The sequence below is a fragment of the Acanthaster planci genome, linkage group LG15, assembly GCF_054643075.1.
Source record: "Acanthaster planci isolate LZ-2023a linkage group LG15, COTS_SCS, whole genome shotgun sequence".
NCBI classification, from domain to species: domain Eukaryota; kingdom Metazoa; phylum Echinodermata; class Asteroidea; order Valvatida; family Acanthasteridae; genus Acanthaster; species Acanthaster planci.
The window spans coordinates 5,554,747-5,565,591 of NC_141791.1; the positions used below are offsets into that span (position 1 = coordinate 5,554,747).

The 10,845-nt window shown below is 42.9% G+C and overlaps 2 protein-coding genes across 2 annotated transcripts in view; both read right to left on the bottom strand.

Annotated features, from left to right (window-relative positions):
- Positions 1-3,235, bottom strand: part of LOC110990426 (DNA polymerase theta-like) — a 21,206-nt gene extending 17,971 nt beyond the window's left edge. Inside the window, exons 1-5 of the mRNA XM_087146519.1 lie at positions 3,104-3,235; positions 2,604-2,748; positions 1,487-1,839; positions 1,201-1,335; positions 93-305 (exon numbers count right to left, since the gene is read on the bottom strand). Of these exons, the coding sequence (XP_087002645.1) occupies positions 93-305; positions 1,201-1,335; positions 1,487-1,839; positions 2,604-2,722 (820 nt within the window). The 5' untranslated portion in view covers positions 2,723-2,748; positions 3,104-3,235. The remainder of the gene's footprint in view (positions 1-92; positions 306-1,200; positions 1,336-1,486; positions 1,840-2,603; positions 2,749-3,103) is intronic.
- LOC147796609 (uncharacterized) lies at positions 3,103-10,801 on the bottom strand. Its single transcript, XM_087146543.1, has 3 exons — positions 7,579-10,801; positions 3,668-4,843; positions 3,103-3,260 (listed from the first exon to the last, which is right to left on the bottom strand). The coding sequence occupies exons 1-3, from the start codon at positions 8,089-8,091 to the stop codon at positions 3,117-3,119; spliced, it is 1,833 nt and encodes a 610-aa protein (XP_087002669.1). The 5' UTR covers positions 8,092-10,801; the 3' UTR covers positions 3,103-3,116.
- Positions 10,802-10,845: the final 44 nt, after the last annotated feature.

Here is a 10,845-nt window from a genome sequence, read left to right on the forward strand (position 1 = left end):
AAATGTTTAACAATTACAATAAAATGCCGAGTACACTTTATGGTCATCTAAGAAATAGCTTTATATAGTCTCACAGTTGCTCCATTCCTCACCTTCAGTATCTACCCCTTTCCTGCCTGCCCGTCCGACCATCTGCTGGTAGACTAGAGGGTCCAGTACCTTCCTGTTGAACATGAGGCTGCGGATGATGACCCTCCGAGCTGGGAGGTTCACCCCCGAGGACAGAGTGGAAGTGGCCACCAAGATCTTGACTGTGATCTGGCGGAAGGCACCCTCAATGATATCTCGCTCATCAAAGCTCAGACCTGCAGATGGGTGGCATATGTATATATATATGCAATGAATTAAAGGTGTGGTTTAGATGCGACAGTCAAATCATATGCACAGGCCAGCAACCGCATGACTCTACGGGAACAATGCATTTTTACTGAAACTTACTATCAATGACATGGTGTCCAAAATGAGAAGGGACAGAAGAGGGCATAGGTTTTTCAAGGCAAAGATGGTCATTTAGGGACGGCGACCATTTAGACCCGGTTTGAAAAGGGCCCCCCGGTAGCCCACCCGGTATAATGCCTGCCCGGTATTCAGGCTACTACAGGCCGGTATAAGGCCTGTCTGCACATTGGCATTTCAAAGTCCCTGATGAAAGGCTTCCCCCACCATGCTTGAACAGATGAATAGGGGTCTAAGCAGATTAGTGTAAACATTGTGCTGAGCTGAAGGATTAAAAACCACAAGCACGTTCCTTCTGGGATAGATTACATGTACCAATACTTGCAAACAGTAGACCCCAGGATGGAAAAGTTCGAGATCAACAACCAGTCCAGCATCCCAGGCCGGTAGCCAGGCCGGTATGAAAGGGGATTTTGCAACCGGGCGAGCTCACCGGGGGGGCCCTTTTCAAACCGGGTCTAAATGGTCGCCGGCCCTTAGTCATCTCCAGTTATCTATGAAAATTACTGGTTGGAGCTAACCATGTTCATGTGAGTTTGGCACAGAACACACTGAGGACGCACAACCAGTTACTGATGACATGTGAGCTCTCTGCATGCACCCCGTGCACATGCACATTGAAAAACCCCACACCAGCATGCCTCAAGGGTGCACGTCGACTCCACACAGATGCACAAGCAAAATATGACAGACCATCCCATTCCCTTTTTGGAGATGTAGCCCTAAAAAGAGAAATGAACATACCAGCATGGTGGTAGGCTACACCCCATGGTATCATTCTCTTGAGGACCGCATCCAGACCCACTGGGCTTCTCCTGAGCTGCTCCAGGACATCTTGGAGTGATTTCTTGTTGAGATCTACAGACATGCACTCATCTGCTTCAAGAATACAACAATTAATCACTCTAAGGAACGACACTATTTGCTATCACCAAAATAACTTCAAAAAAGTTTTATTTGGCATTCCTGACATACAGTACATCACAAAAAACACTGCTTATACCGTTGCTGTGATCAGGGATCATCTTACTGAATCGTGCAATCTCCTGGGCCAAGTTCTCAGCCAGCTTCTCGCACCAGTTCTTCGTTGGGCAAAAGATGAGGACGGAACAGCCAACAGCCAGTGTTTCCAGACACAGTGACAGTATCTGGTCCTCATCCCCCCGGCGAGTGGGGCCATGGGGTGGGTCCACCTCCCGCAACTTGGTAAAGGAGGAGTCGTAGATCACCTGACCTACTTTTAGGCACTGGGTCAGAGGCACAGGACGGAAGTCGGTGCGGTAGAGGTCAGCATCCAGCCACTGGGCCAAATGGTCTAAGTTGGGGAGGGTAGCACTCATTCCCACAATCTGGATTGAGTTGGTGGGTAGGGGGCACGTTGCACTGTGACAGGATTTTAGTAGACTTGGTTAGTGACCAGCATTAGACAGATGGTGATAAAAAATACTGCTAATTATGGGTATCAAAACGGGGGAATCCCCCTGAAAAACATATTAACAGTTAAAACAAAAAGAATGAGAACAGAAGAAAGGGGATGAAAATTGACTATTTGCTTGAAAATCAGAATTCACCCCCTTCCAGCAATGATGGTTTAATTACTGCTACTGATAAATGTCCTAGCTTTCCTGAAAAATATTCCAGCAACACCCAGGCCTCACACTGATCTAATGACAGGAATCTACCCTTGCTATATCACTTCTAATAAATGCATACATGTGCATGTACGTGTAGTTTCCTGAAATCTTTTACAATTCTGCTGGAATTGATACTGAAGAGACATTTTTGAGGATCTTGTAGGATGACAGCTAAAGTCACAATTGCTGTGAATGTAATTTTATGACTTCGGATAGTGCTGCAAATTTGAAAAATTTGAACACATTTCAACTTGAGTGAAATTTGCTGAATTCATTTCAGGACGCCAAAGTCACTTTGTTTTTGCAATTGCCTAATGTATGCGCTGGCCTTCGTGGTTATTTAACATCACGTAAAAAAGGATAATCAACTGGCCTTTCAGAAGCAGGGCAGACACAAGAGGGTGCTATTTGAAGGAAGAAACTTGGGCTAAACACAAAAGATATTACCTAAACCAAATAGTACCCTCCCATTTTGTCTCAAACAGGTTCATTGCCACAGATTCAAAAGCTTGCCTTTTATCCACAGTGGCTGCCTGTGGTGTCTTTGCAGCATGGTGTGCCTTCTTGGTGATGTAGCGGACCTTTGTGAGGAGCAACTCCAAGAGATACCCTCTGTGGGCATCTCCCACCATGTGCAGCTCATCAACCACGATGATGCCTGAGTAAATGGTAGGGGCAAAAAGGGACAGGAAAGTTGGCGATGGATTCTTGTTGCCCACAGCAATGTACATGTAAGTGACCATTCAAGATAGTTGTCATGGTAACACTACATGTAGATGGTGACTGAAATTGATAGTAATGGTGATGGAGATGATATGAAAGATGTGTGAAGAAACTTACACAGATGACAAGAGTGTTGATAATTAATGATGGAGTACATAAATGGCACTGTAAGAGAAGAAAGATGGTAATGACAAAGATGGCCATGACCATAAGAGAGAGAGTCACAGCACATGAATGATGACAAACATAAAAATGGCGATAGACACATGACAAAGATGACAATGACTCACCCAGTTGATGGGCTTAGTTCTCCTCCAGTAGTCTATTTACAAGACTGTTAGCTTTCTCAATGGTACACACAGCAAGGTCAATTGCCTTGAACCCACCAGTAGGTGACTCACTACCCATGTACCCACCAACACGGACTCCTGCATCTTGAAACATGCCCTACATGTACAAAGCCCAAATAAATACACTGAGTAAATAAAATTTATAAGCAAACGACTGACCTCAACGACCATACTTGTACATGTATGTGTGGATGCATGTGAAAGCATTCATTACTTAACAAAGTTGGCAAGACAAGAGTGTTATATACCATTTCGGCTATGGTTCTGAACCAAGTTAGAGAAATAACATTCTTCTCTCGCTGTCAGATACTATCAGCTGCTTGAAAACCAAAGAACAACAGTGCATGTATTTCAGTGGGGAGCCACCAACTTTCACAAAAGATTTCTATCAATATATGAGCAGAGACAAACCTTAAGCCAATAAGTATTACAGGTACTTTTCTACACTGTACCATGTGAGCCCTTTTTTCTGTACATGTGCATTGTAGGGCACAATTCATTCACCTGCAAGTAGAACATTTTTTCCCTTGCCACAGAGACGAACGGCAGAATCAGGAGGGCTTTCTTCTTGGTCTCCAATACCCTCTTCAAGATTAGCAGCTCGGCCACCAGGGTCTTGCCAGCGCTGGTGGGGGCTGAGTAGACCAGGTTTCCCCCGTCCAACACCTTGCCCTTAGTGAGGCACTCGACCTGCCAGGGAAACATCTGGGTGATGTGGCGGCGGTGGTACTGGGCCAGGACCTGCTCGGGCAAGCCCCAGGAGGAGAGAAGTAAAGGGTCCGTTGGGGATTGTACATGTATCTGGTGGTTCGTGTCTGACGGTGGGGAGAAATCACCAATGCTGCTGTTGGATTCATGTTCTTGTTCCGATGTCTCTAGCTCTGTTATCAACTTGGACCTTTGTAAACGTCTCGGTCTACATGAAGCTCGGCTTGTTACCTGAAGATTTTCACTGCCAAGAGTTCCATGTTGTTTTAAAAACACCCTTTTTAATCTCTGATGACCAGAAGAGTTAATCTTGTATTGTTCATTACTCAGTGACTGTGATTGAGACTGGGAATCAAAGCTGTAGACCTGGCCAGCAGGGGAGTTCTCCTTCTCAACATTTACAAAAGAACTTCGGAATTCTTTTTTATGCTCATCAAGCAAGCAAGGAGCAGCCAGCTGCACACATTTTACATTCGTATTTGACTTAAATTCATTTATTGCACTGGATGTTACACATTTCTCATTTGACTTTGAGCAGTGTGTCTCTCTGAGAGGCATTTTAAATTCATTATTTTGTTCAGTTTCAATAGTCTCAATAGCAACTGAAGATCTTAATTGAGTAAATAAAACTTCAGAGTTTTGTAACTCAGGATGAGGGACACCAGTGACTGAGTTGGTTTCTGTACCACTTGGTTTCTTGTAATTAAAGGGATGCATTTCTGCCAGAGAACCTAGCACTACACCAAGCCGGGGACCAGTATGTGGACTGGTTTCTATCGCGTTATTCCTAGTGCTGTCAGTCCCCCTCTGTTGGTTTTGATGGCGGTAGTCAGCTTCAACCTCCTCCATTGCTTGAAGCATGTCATCGTCCAGGTCGCCAGTGAAGAATGAGTCAAAAGAACCACCATGATGTTCTTCAGCTTGGCTTGTCAGCTGCTTTCTGGATTTGGACAGCTTTGTATTACCAGGACCCTGTCAATGGGATAAAATTAATGTCTTAAAACTAGTCATACATGTACTGTACAGACTTGGTGCACAAAAATAGAATGAAATTCTTTGAACTGCAAAATGGGCAAACAGAGTTTAAGAAACAGACCACAATTGAACTGAGCAGTGAATTTTAAACGTGTACATGTAGGTACATGTATACACGTCCACACCACACATGTACTTGTACCATATGGAAATACATGTACATGTACATGTACATGCAGGTTTCTACAAGTCGTTTAAATCTAAGGGATCAGATGAAACATCACGTCTGCTTTGTTACTTGGCTTGTCTCAAACACTTACATGTACATAAGTGTGCACGTAAAAGTTCACGTAACAGAGTAACCGACCACAAGTACACGTACTGATGTGCCTAGATGAAATTTTTTGAACCATGAAATGGGCAAACAGAGTTTAATAAACAGACCACAACTGCACTGAGCCATGAATTTTCAACATGTAGGTACATGTACGGTACGTACATGTACATGTCAGGGTTCGACCTTAGCGCTGGTCCGCTAGACAAATTCTAGTAAAAACCGCGGCGGACCAGTCAAACCCGAGTCGGTAGTCCGACTGTCTAGTGAAGCAAAAACAATACCGACCGCATGAAATCGGACGGCGTCGTTAGCTAGTCTACAGTAAAAAATAAAGCCCAAACGAAGTCTGGATCGGCTGTTCTGTATACCCATTTAATCCAAATAAAAACGTGTAGTATGATAAACAGTTCTGTGCAAGTCTTGCTGTATCATAAGTCAGGGAGTTCTAGTTCTGTCGGATAATAAAGTTTTGTAACAAAATGTATTCTTATGTGTCTATTTATGGGATTTTACTGTAGTTTGTATACAAAACAATGCGTACAGCTAGTACTTACATCTCATGGGGAAAACGAAGAAGTAGTTTGTATACAAAACAATGCGTCAAGCTGTTACTTATCTCATGGGGAAAACGAAGAAGTAGCGTTAATTAACTGAAAACATTTAGTTGTCTTGCAAGTTCAGATCAAGTAGGTTCGTGAACAAGTCTGAAGTTATGTGGCGATTTTTCCCCTCTGTTTCTGATCCTGCGGGGCTGGGAAATCTACCAGTACCAAGCGTGATCGTGTAGATCGTGACCGGGAATACGATCGAATTAAACCGTCAAAGATCCTACCGCAAGGAATGGGAGTCAGAATTTAAGTGGCTTTCTTATGACGACAACCTTGGCCTCATGTTCTGCAAGTTATGCCGAGCTGCTAATGTCACGGGCGACCGAGGAAAGAAGCAAAATGTCTTCTACAAAGGGTCAGATAACTTTAAGATCGATTCGATCCGCGCTCACGCGACCAGCGACAACCATCGCCTCGCAGTAGATCGGGAAAAAGCCACACAGTGTGCCCGCGGTACAAGCGCTTAAGCCCAGCAGAAGTCATGCTGAAATCGATGAATATCGCCGCTCTGAATGGTCTGAAACTTCTTTTCCGGAACGCCCATGCCCATCGCATTGAATTGTCGGCCGCACGCGCACTGCATGCAAAGCTGCACGTGGTTTTATACCCAGCATTGCCGAGGTGAGCTTCATGAATATGTACCTTGCTGTATTTGTGACGTCACGAAGTATAAATTTTGCCATTGGTGTGAATGCGTTTACCGCGTCATGAATATGCAATTACTGGTATTCAGTTTTGTGATTGGTGGTTGTGACATGTACTCAATCGGCATGGTCATGGCGCATGGCATGTACGTGTATATACATGTACATGTCCATTTACGCCGCGTGTACGTATACGTGTACACATGTATGATGTACTGTACATGTACAATGTGTGCATGTACAGTGCGTGTGTGCACTGGTAGCGCGCGGCAAGATAGCATCGTTCGAGCGAACAAATGCATACGTGTACATGCACATGATGTACATGTACATGTATGGATGTACTGTACATGTACGCGGCTGGATGGACATGATAGCATCATGCATGTAGATCGGATGTCTTAGAGCTTGCATGCCGATGCCAACAATGCCTTCTCTGTCTCTTCTGACAGACTGTGAATAAAGCAACCCATTTTCAACTGTTAACCACCTACTTGTCTATGTGGTTATTGCTTGATTGAAGTCTGTAATTAATCTCATCACTCATCATGTAAACAATACACACCATGTGCACGCTGTTATTTATGAAGTTGAAGTCAGCAACCTACAGACAAAAAATTACCTTAAAAATTAAGGGGGAAGGATGCAGACCAGTGAAAATGCTGACAGACTAGTGAAAAGTCTACATTACTGGTCCGGATGGCAAGTGAAAAAAAAAGTCAAGGGATACATGTCCACACCACACATGTACAAGTACATGTACATGCAGGTTTCTTCAAGTCCATTAAATTCAATGGCTCAAATGAAACATAAAGTCTGCTGTCTTACCGGGCCTGTCTCAAACACATAAGTGCGCATGTAAAAGTACAGAGTATTCTCTATACTAATCCTGTTACCACAAGTACATGCATTGGTGAGCAAAGCACTAGACAAAGATTTCTTGTTCAATTACAGTACACCAGGCAGTCTTTGATGTTATCAGGATGAGGATGAACACTATACACAGTGAACTTCAATTTTACTGACCCTTCTAATTGAATTTGAAAAGAACTGAATACATACCAGTATGTGTAGGAAATGTGCCTCAGTTATTGCTTGTGATGCATTGAAAACTTTAAATACAGACCTCTGATGACTTCTTACCTCTTTATTCTTTCCTTGCTCTTCCAGTCTTGGTGACCTCCTGACACTCTTCTCAAGGTTACACTGACCTTTCACCTTGTCCAGCTTGAACCTCTCCTCCTCCTGCTTGGTCAGATGCAGTTTGGAATGTCCAGTTGTCACGGATACACTGATGGGAACAGCATGCTGGCCCAGTCTCTTGGTAGGCTTGGCGTTGGCTTGATGTACATGTAGACCTGACATCGTAACCTTGGCACCAGGCAGCTCTGGTTTGTTTAAGCTTTGGATTTCTTGTCGAGTTCTCACCTGCTTCTGTTGTCTCCATGTCGATGAGAGTTTCTGCATTGTGTACCTGTGTACTGCGAAACTACCATGAATGCCTATACATAAACATTTCCATACCATAGTTTTCAAGGTCACTGTATTATTTGAAGTGCACGGTAGCAGCACTGGCCCTGTAAGAAAATGAGGGCACGGGTTCAAAGACGCAGTCAGTTGCAATTTTTTGTGTACCCACCAAAAATATACAATCATCCTATTATTGTTTTAATTACAAAGACGAATAAAGAAATTGACTGCAGCTGAATTGGAACCTGCAACCTCCGGAATATCGTACTTGTGCTCTACCTACTACGATATCCAGCCTTACGCTGGTGGCTCTTACCATTTGTCAATTATCTTTGTTTGAGAGCACTAGTCAGAAGCCATATAACCTGAAACACTGTATAGTTAGGGATCATGCCCCAATTACACACAATGCACTCTTTATGTGATCCCTGTTCATCTTTATAGTTATAGCAAAGCAGAAACCGGTACATGTACATGCATGTACAACTGTAGTCACTTTCCCTGGCTATGTGGTGTTTCAGGTTACATGGCTTCTGTACGGTATCTATGAACATGATGAAGGTCGCAGGTTCAAATCCCGCTCCAGTCTATTTCTTGAATCCTTACAATTTTGATGAAAGCACCTATTCCATTTCAGTTTATTATTGTTTTAAACAGAATCCTGCAATAAATTGCTGGATATATCACAATTCTTCATGACTTGTGAATTTGGAGCACTTTCTCGAGAGAAGAGAAGTGTGAAATCGTAGTGATAATGTCCATGAGCATGTACATGTAATGTACATGTATGTACATGTATGTTGCTAAGTCCCAGACATTAAAATAATTCATTTCGGTTGAAAAATGAGAGACTTGGCAAGGATATTGAGTCATGGTAGTTGGTTCTAAATTTTGTCTCGTACAAAGACAAAATTCACAATGCATTAAGATCGCACAATCACGTGCTCTCAAAGCCAATGCAAAAAGCAGTGGGCCACATATTCACTTTACAAAGGCACATGTATGATCGAATGCTGGCAAATGTTGGAAAATCTCTGACTGCACATCCCTGTTTACAAAACAATCTTCCACAGCTGCTTATGCTGGAATATTTAGCAAATCATGCTATGAAGAAAATAAGATTAACAGATCGTACAAAGATCAAGCGTTACAATTGTTAACTTGGCCTACATATACCTCACACATGTAATGTTATGTCTGACTTGACCATTTACTAACTTGACTCTGGACAGCTTGACCATCAGGACAACTCAACCTGTGGGGAAACAAGCTCAACTGTTTCCGTTACAACAAGCAGACTTTGGCATACACACAACCTGACCCAGATTTTCAGATGGTTAATTGTTTGGCAGGTACATGTACATGTAATTTGCAGTACTCATCTTGAAATTAAACTCGAGTTCTTAACATTAAAAATAATATGCCAGATGGGACAGGAAAAAATTGGACCCAAATTTTTAGAATGACTCATCTGCCATTGGTGAGACCAAGTCACAAGATTATCCAACTTTGTTCCTGGTCACTGGGATGAAAATGGGGAAAATAATAGGCAGTCATTGACAACAACTTGATTTTAGTATCCTTGTTAACATTGTCACCAATGTCATTAATGTAGAGCAGGAATATCAACAGACCTAAGAGTAGGACAGTGCCCTGAGATACGCCTACTCCTGATGTGTCTGGAGTAGGGTCTGACGCTTTTCCGTCTGTACAAGGAGGAATAAAACACAGGGTCTACTGTATATGACAACTTGTTTAGTTCTGTTGGCAGTGTTGGTACTGTTTTATCACGAAGCTCCATGGTTTTATGAAGTAGGCCCTAATATCTCATGACCCACAGTATCGAATGCTTTACTGGAGTTGAGCACCTGCTGTACGTCTTTCCGAGCTTTTGGAAAGATTTCCATCACGCCTGTCCACACGGACGCCACTCGACTCCTGGTGCAAAAAACCGCTATAAAAGCACGAGACAGGTCCGAGATGTTTAAAATGTCAAAGGTTTTCTATGTAAACAACTTGGTATTTTCCCTCCTAAACTGAACTTTTCTGGACATGTTTTTGGTTTCTGATGGCTAATACAGTAATGGGTCACTGTAGGGAATAATTACTGGCGTTCGTGTTTGGAACTCGTCCCGACATGCCCAAGCTTTTGTATTGAAATGCCGGGGAATTTCTTCCAAGTTCCAGGGTGTTAATGAGTCGTGTTTCAAATAAATGATGTTTGAGTAATCCATACCTTCTACAAGTACAATATTCCGAGGTAGTCCTTAATTAGATTAATGTCCTAATCCAGTCTTACCAATACTCACATGTACCTAAGGCCTACATGTACGTGTACCTCAAGCTGTTAACAATCACGCTCTAGCTCTTCAAATTGTCCGCCATGTCATACTTAATGACACTCGAAAGAGGGCGGCCTTAAACAAAATGGAGGGTAAAATTTAATGTTCACATTATTTTCGGTTCAGTTCATTCGCAGTTGAGGCAAATGAATGTTTCTAAAAAAAAAAAAAAATCGCGCTGGTTTCTTTCAAATTTCTTGTTCTGTTTATTTCTACAACCCCCTTCAAGCTAATTAAGATCACACATGACGAATACTCTCAATCTCACACTCATTTGGTTGAGATGTGGCTGTTGGTAACAAGTATATACCGGGACGAGTTAGTTTGAACATGTTGAGCGTCCCTCCTGTCTACTGCAGCTGACTAACTTTTATGATGCATGTCGAATGAGGCTAAAAGCGACTCAATGTCACGACTTATTTTCAGATTGCAGCTAGAAGAGGGTCTGTAGGTTACCAAATTTGGATGAGTCCTCCGGCCGGGATGAGAGGAAAGGCCACGCCTTCAACTAGGCTCAACTTGTATGGAAGCTATATCAACGGTCAACTGGTGGTTTTAATGTCCCAAAAACGTAGCTCTACTGAACCTGTTGTTTTCT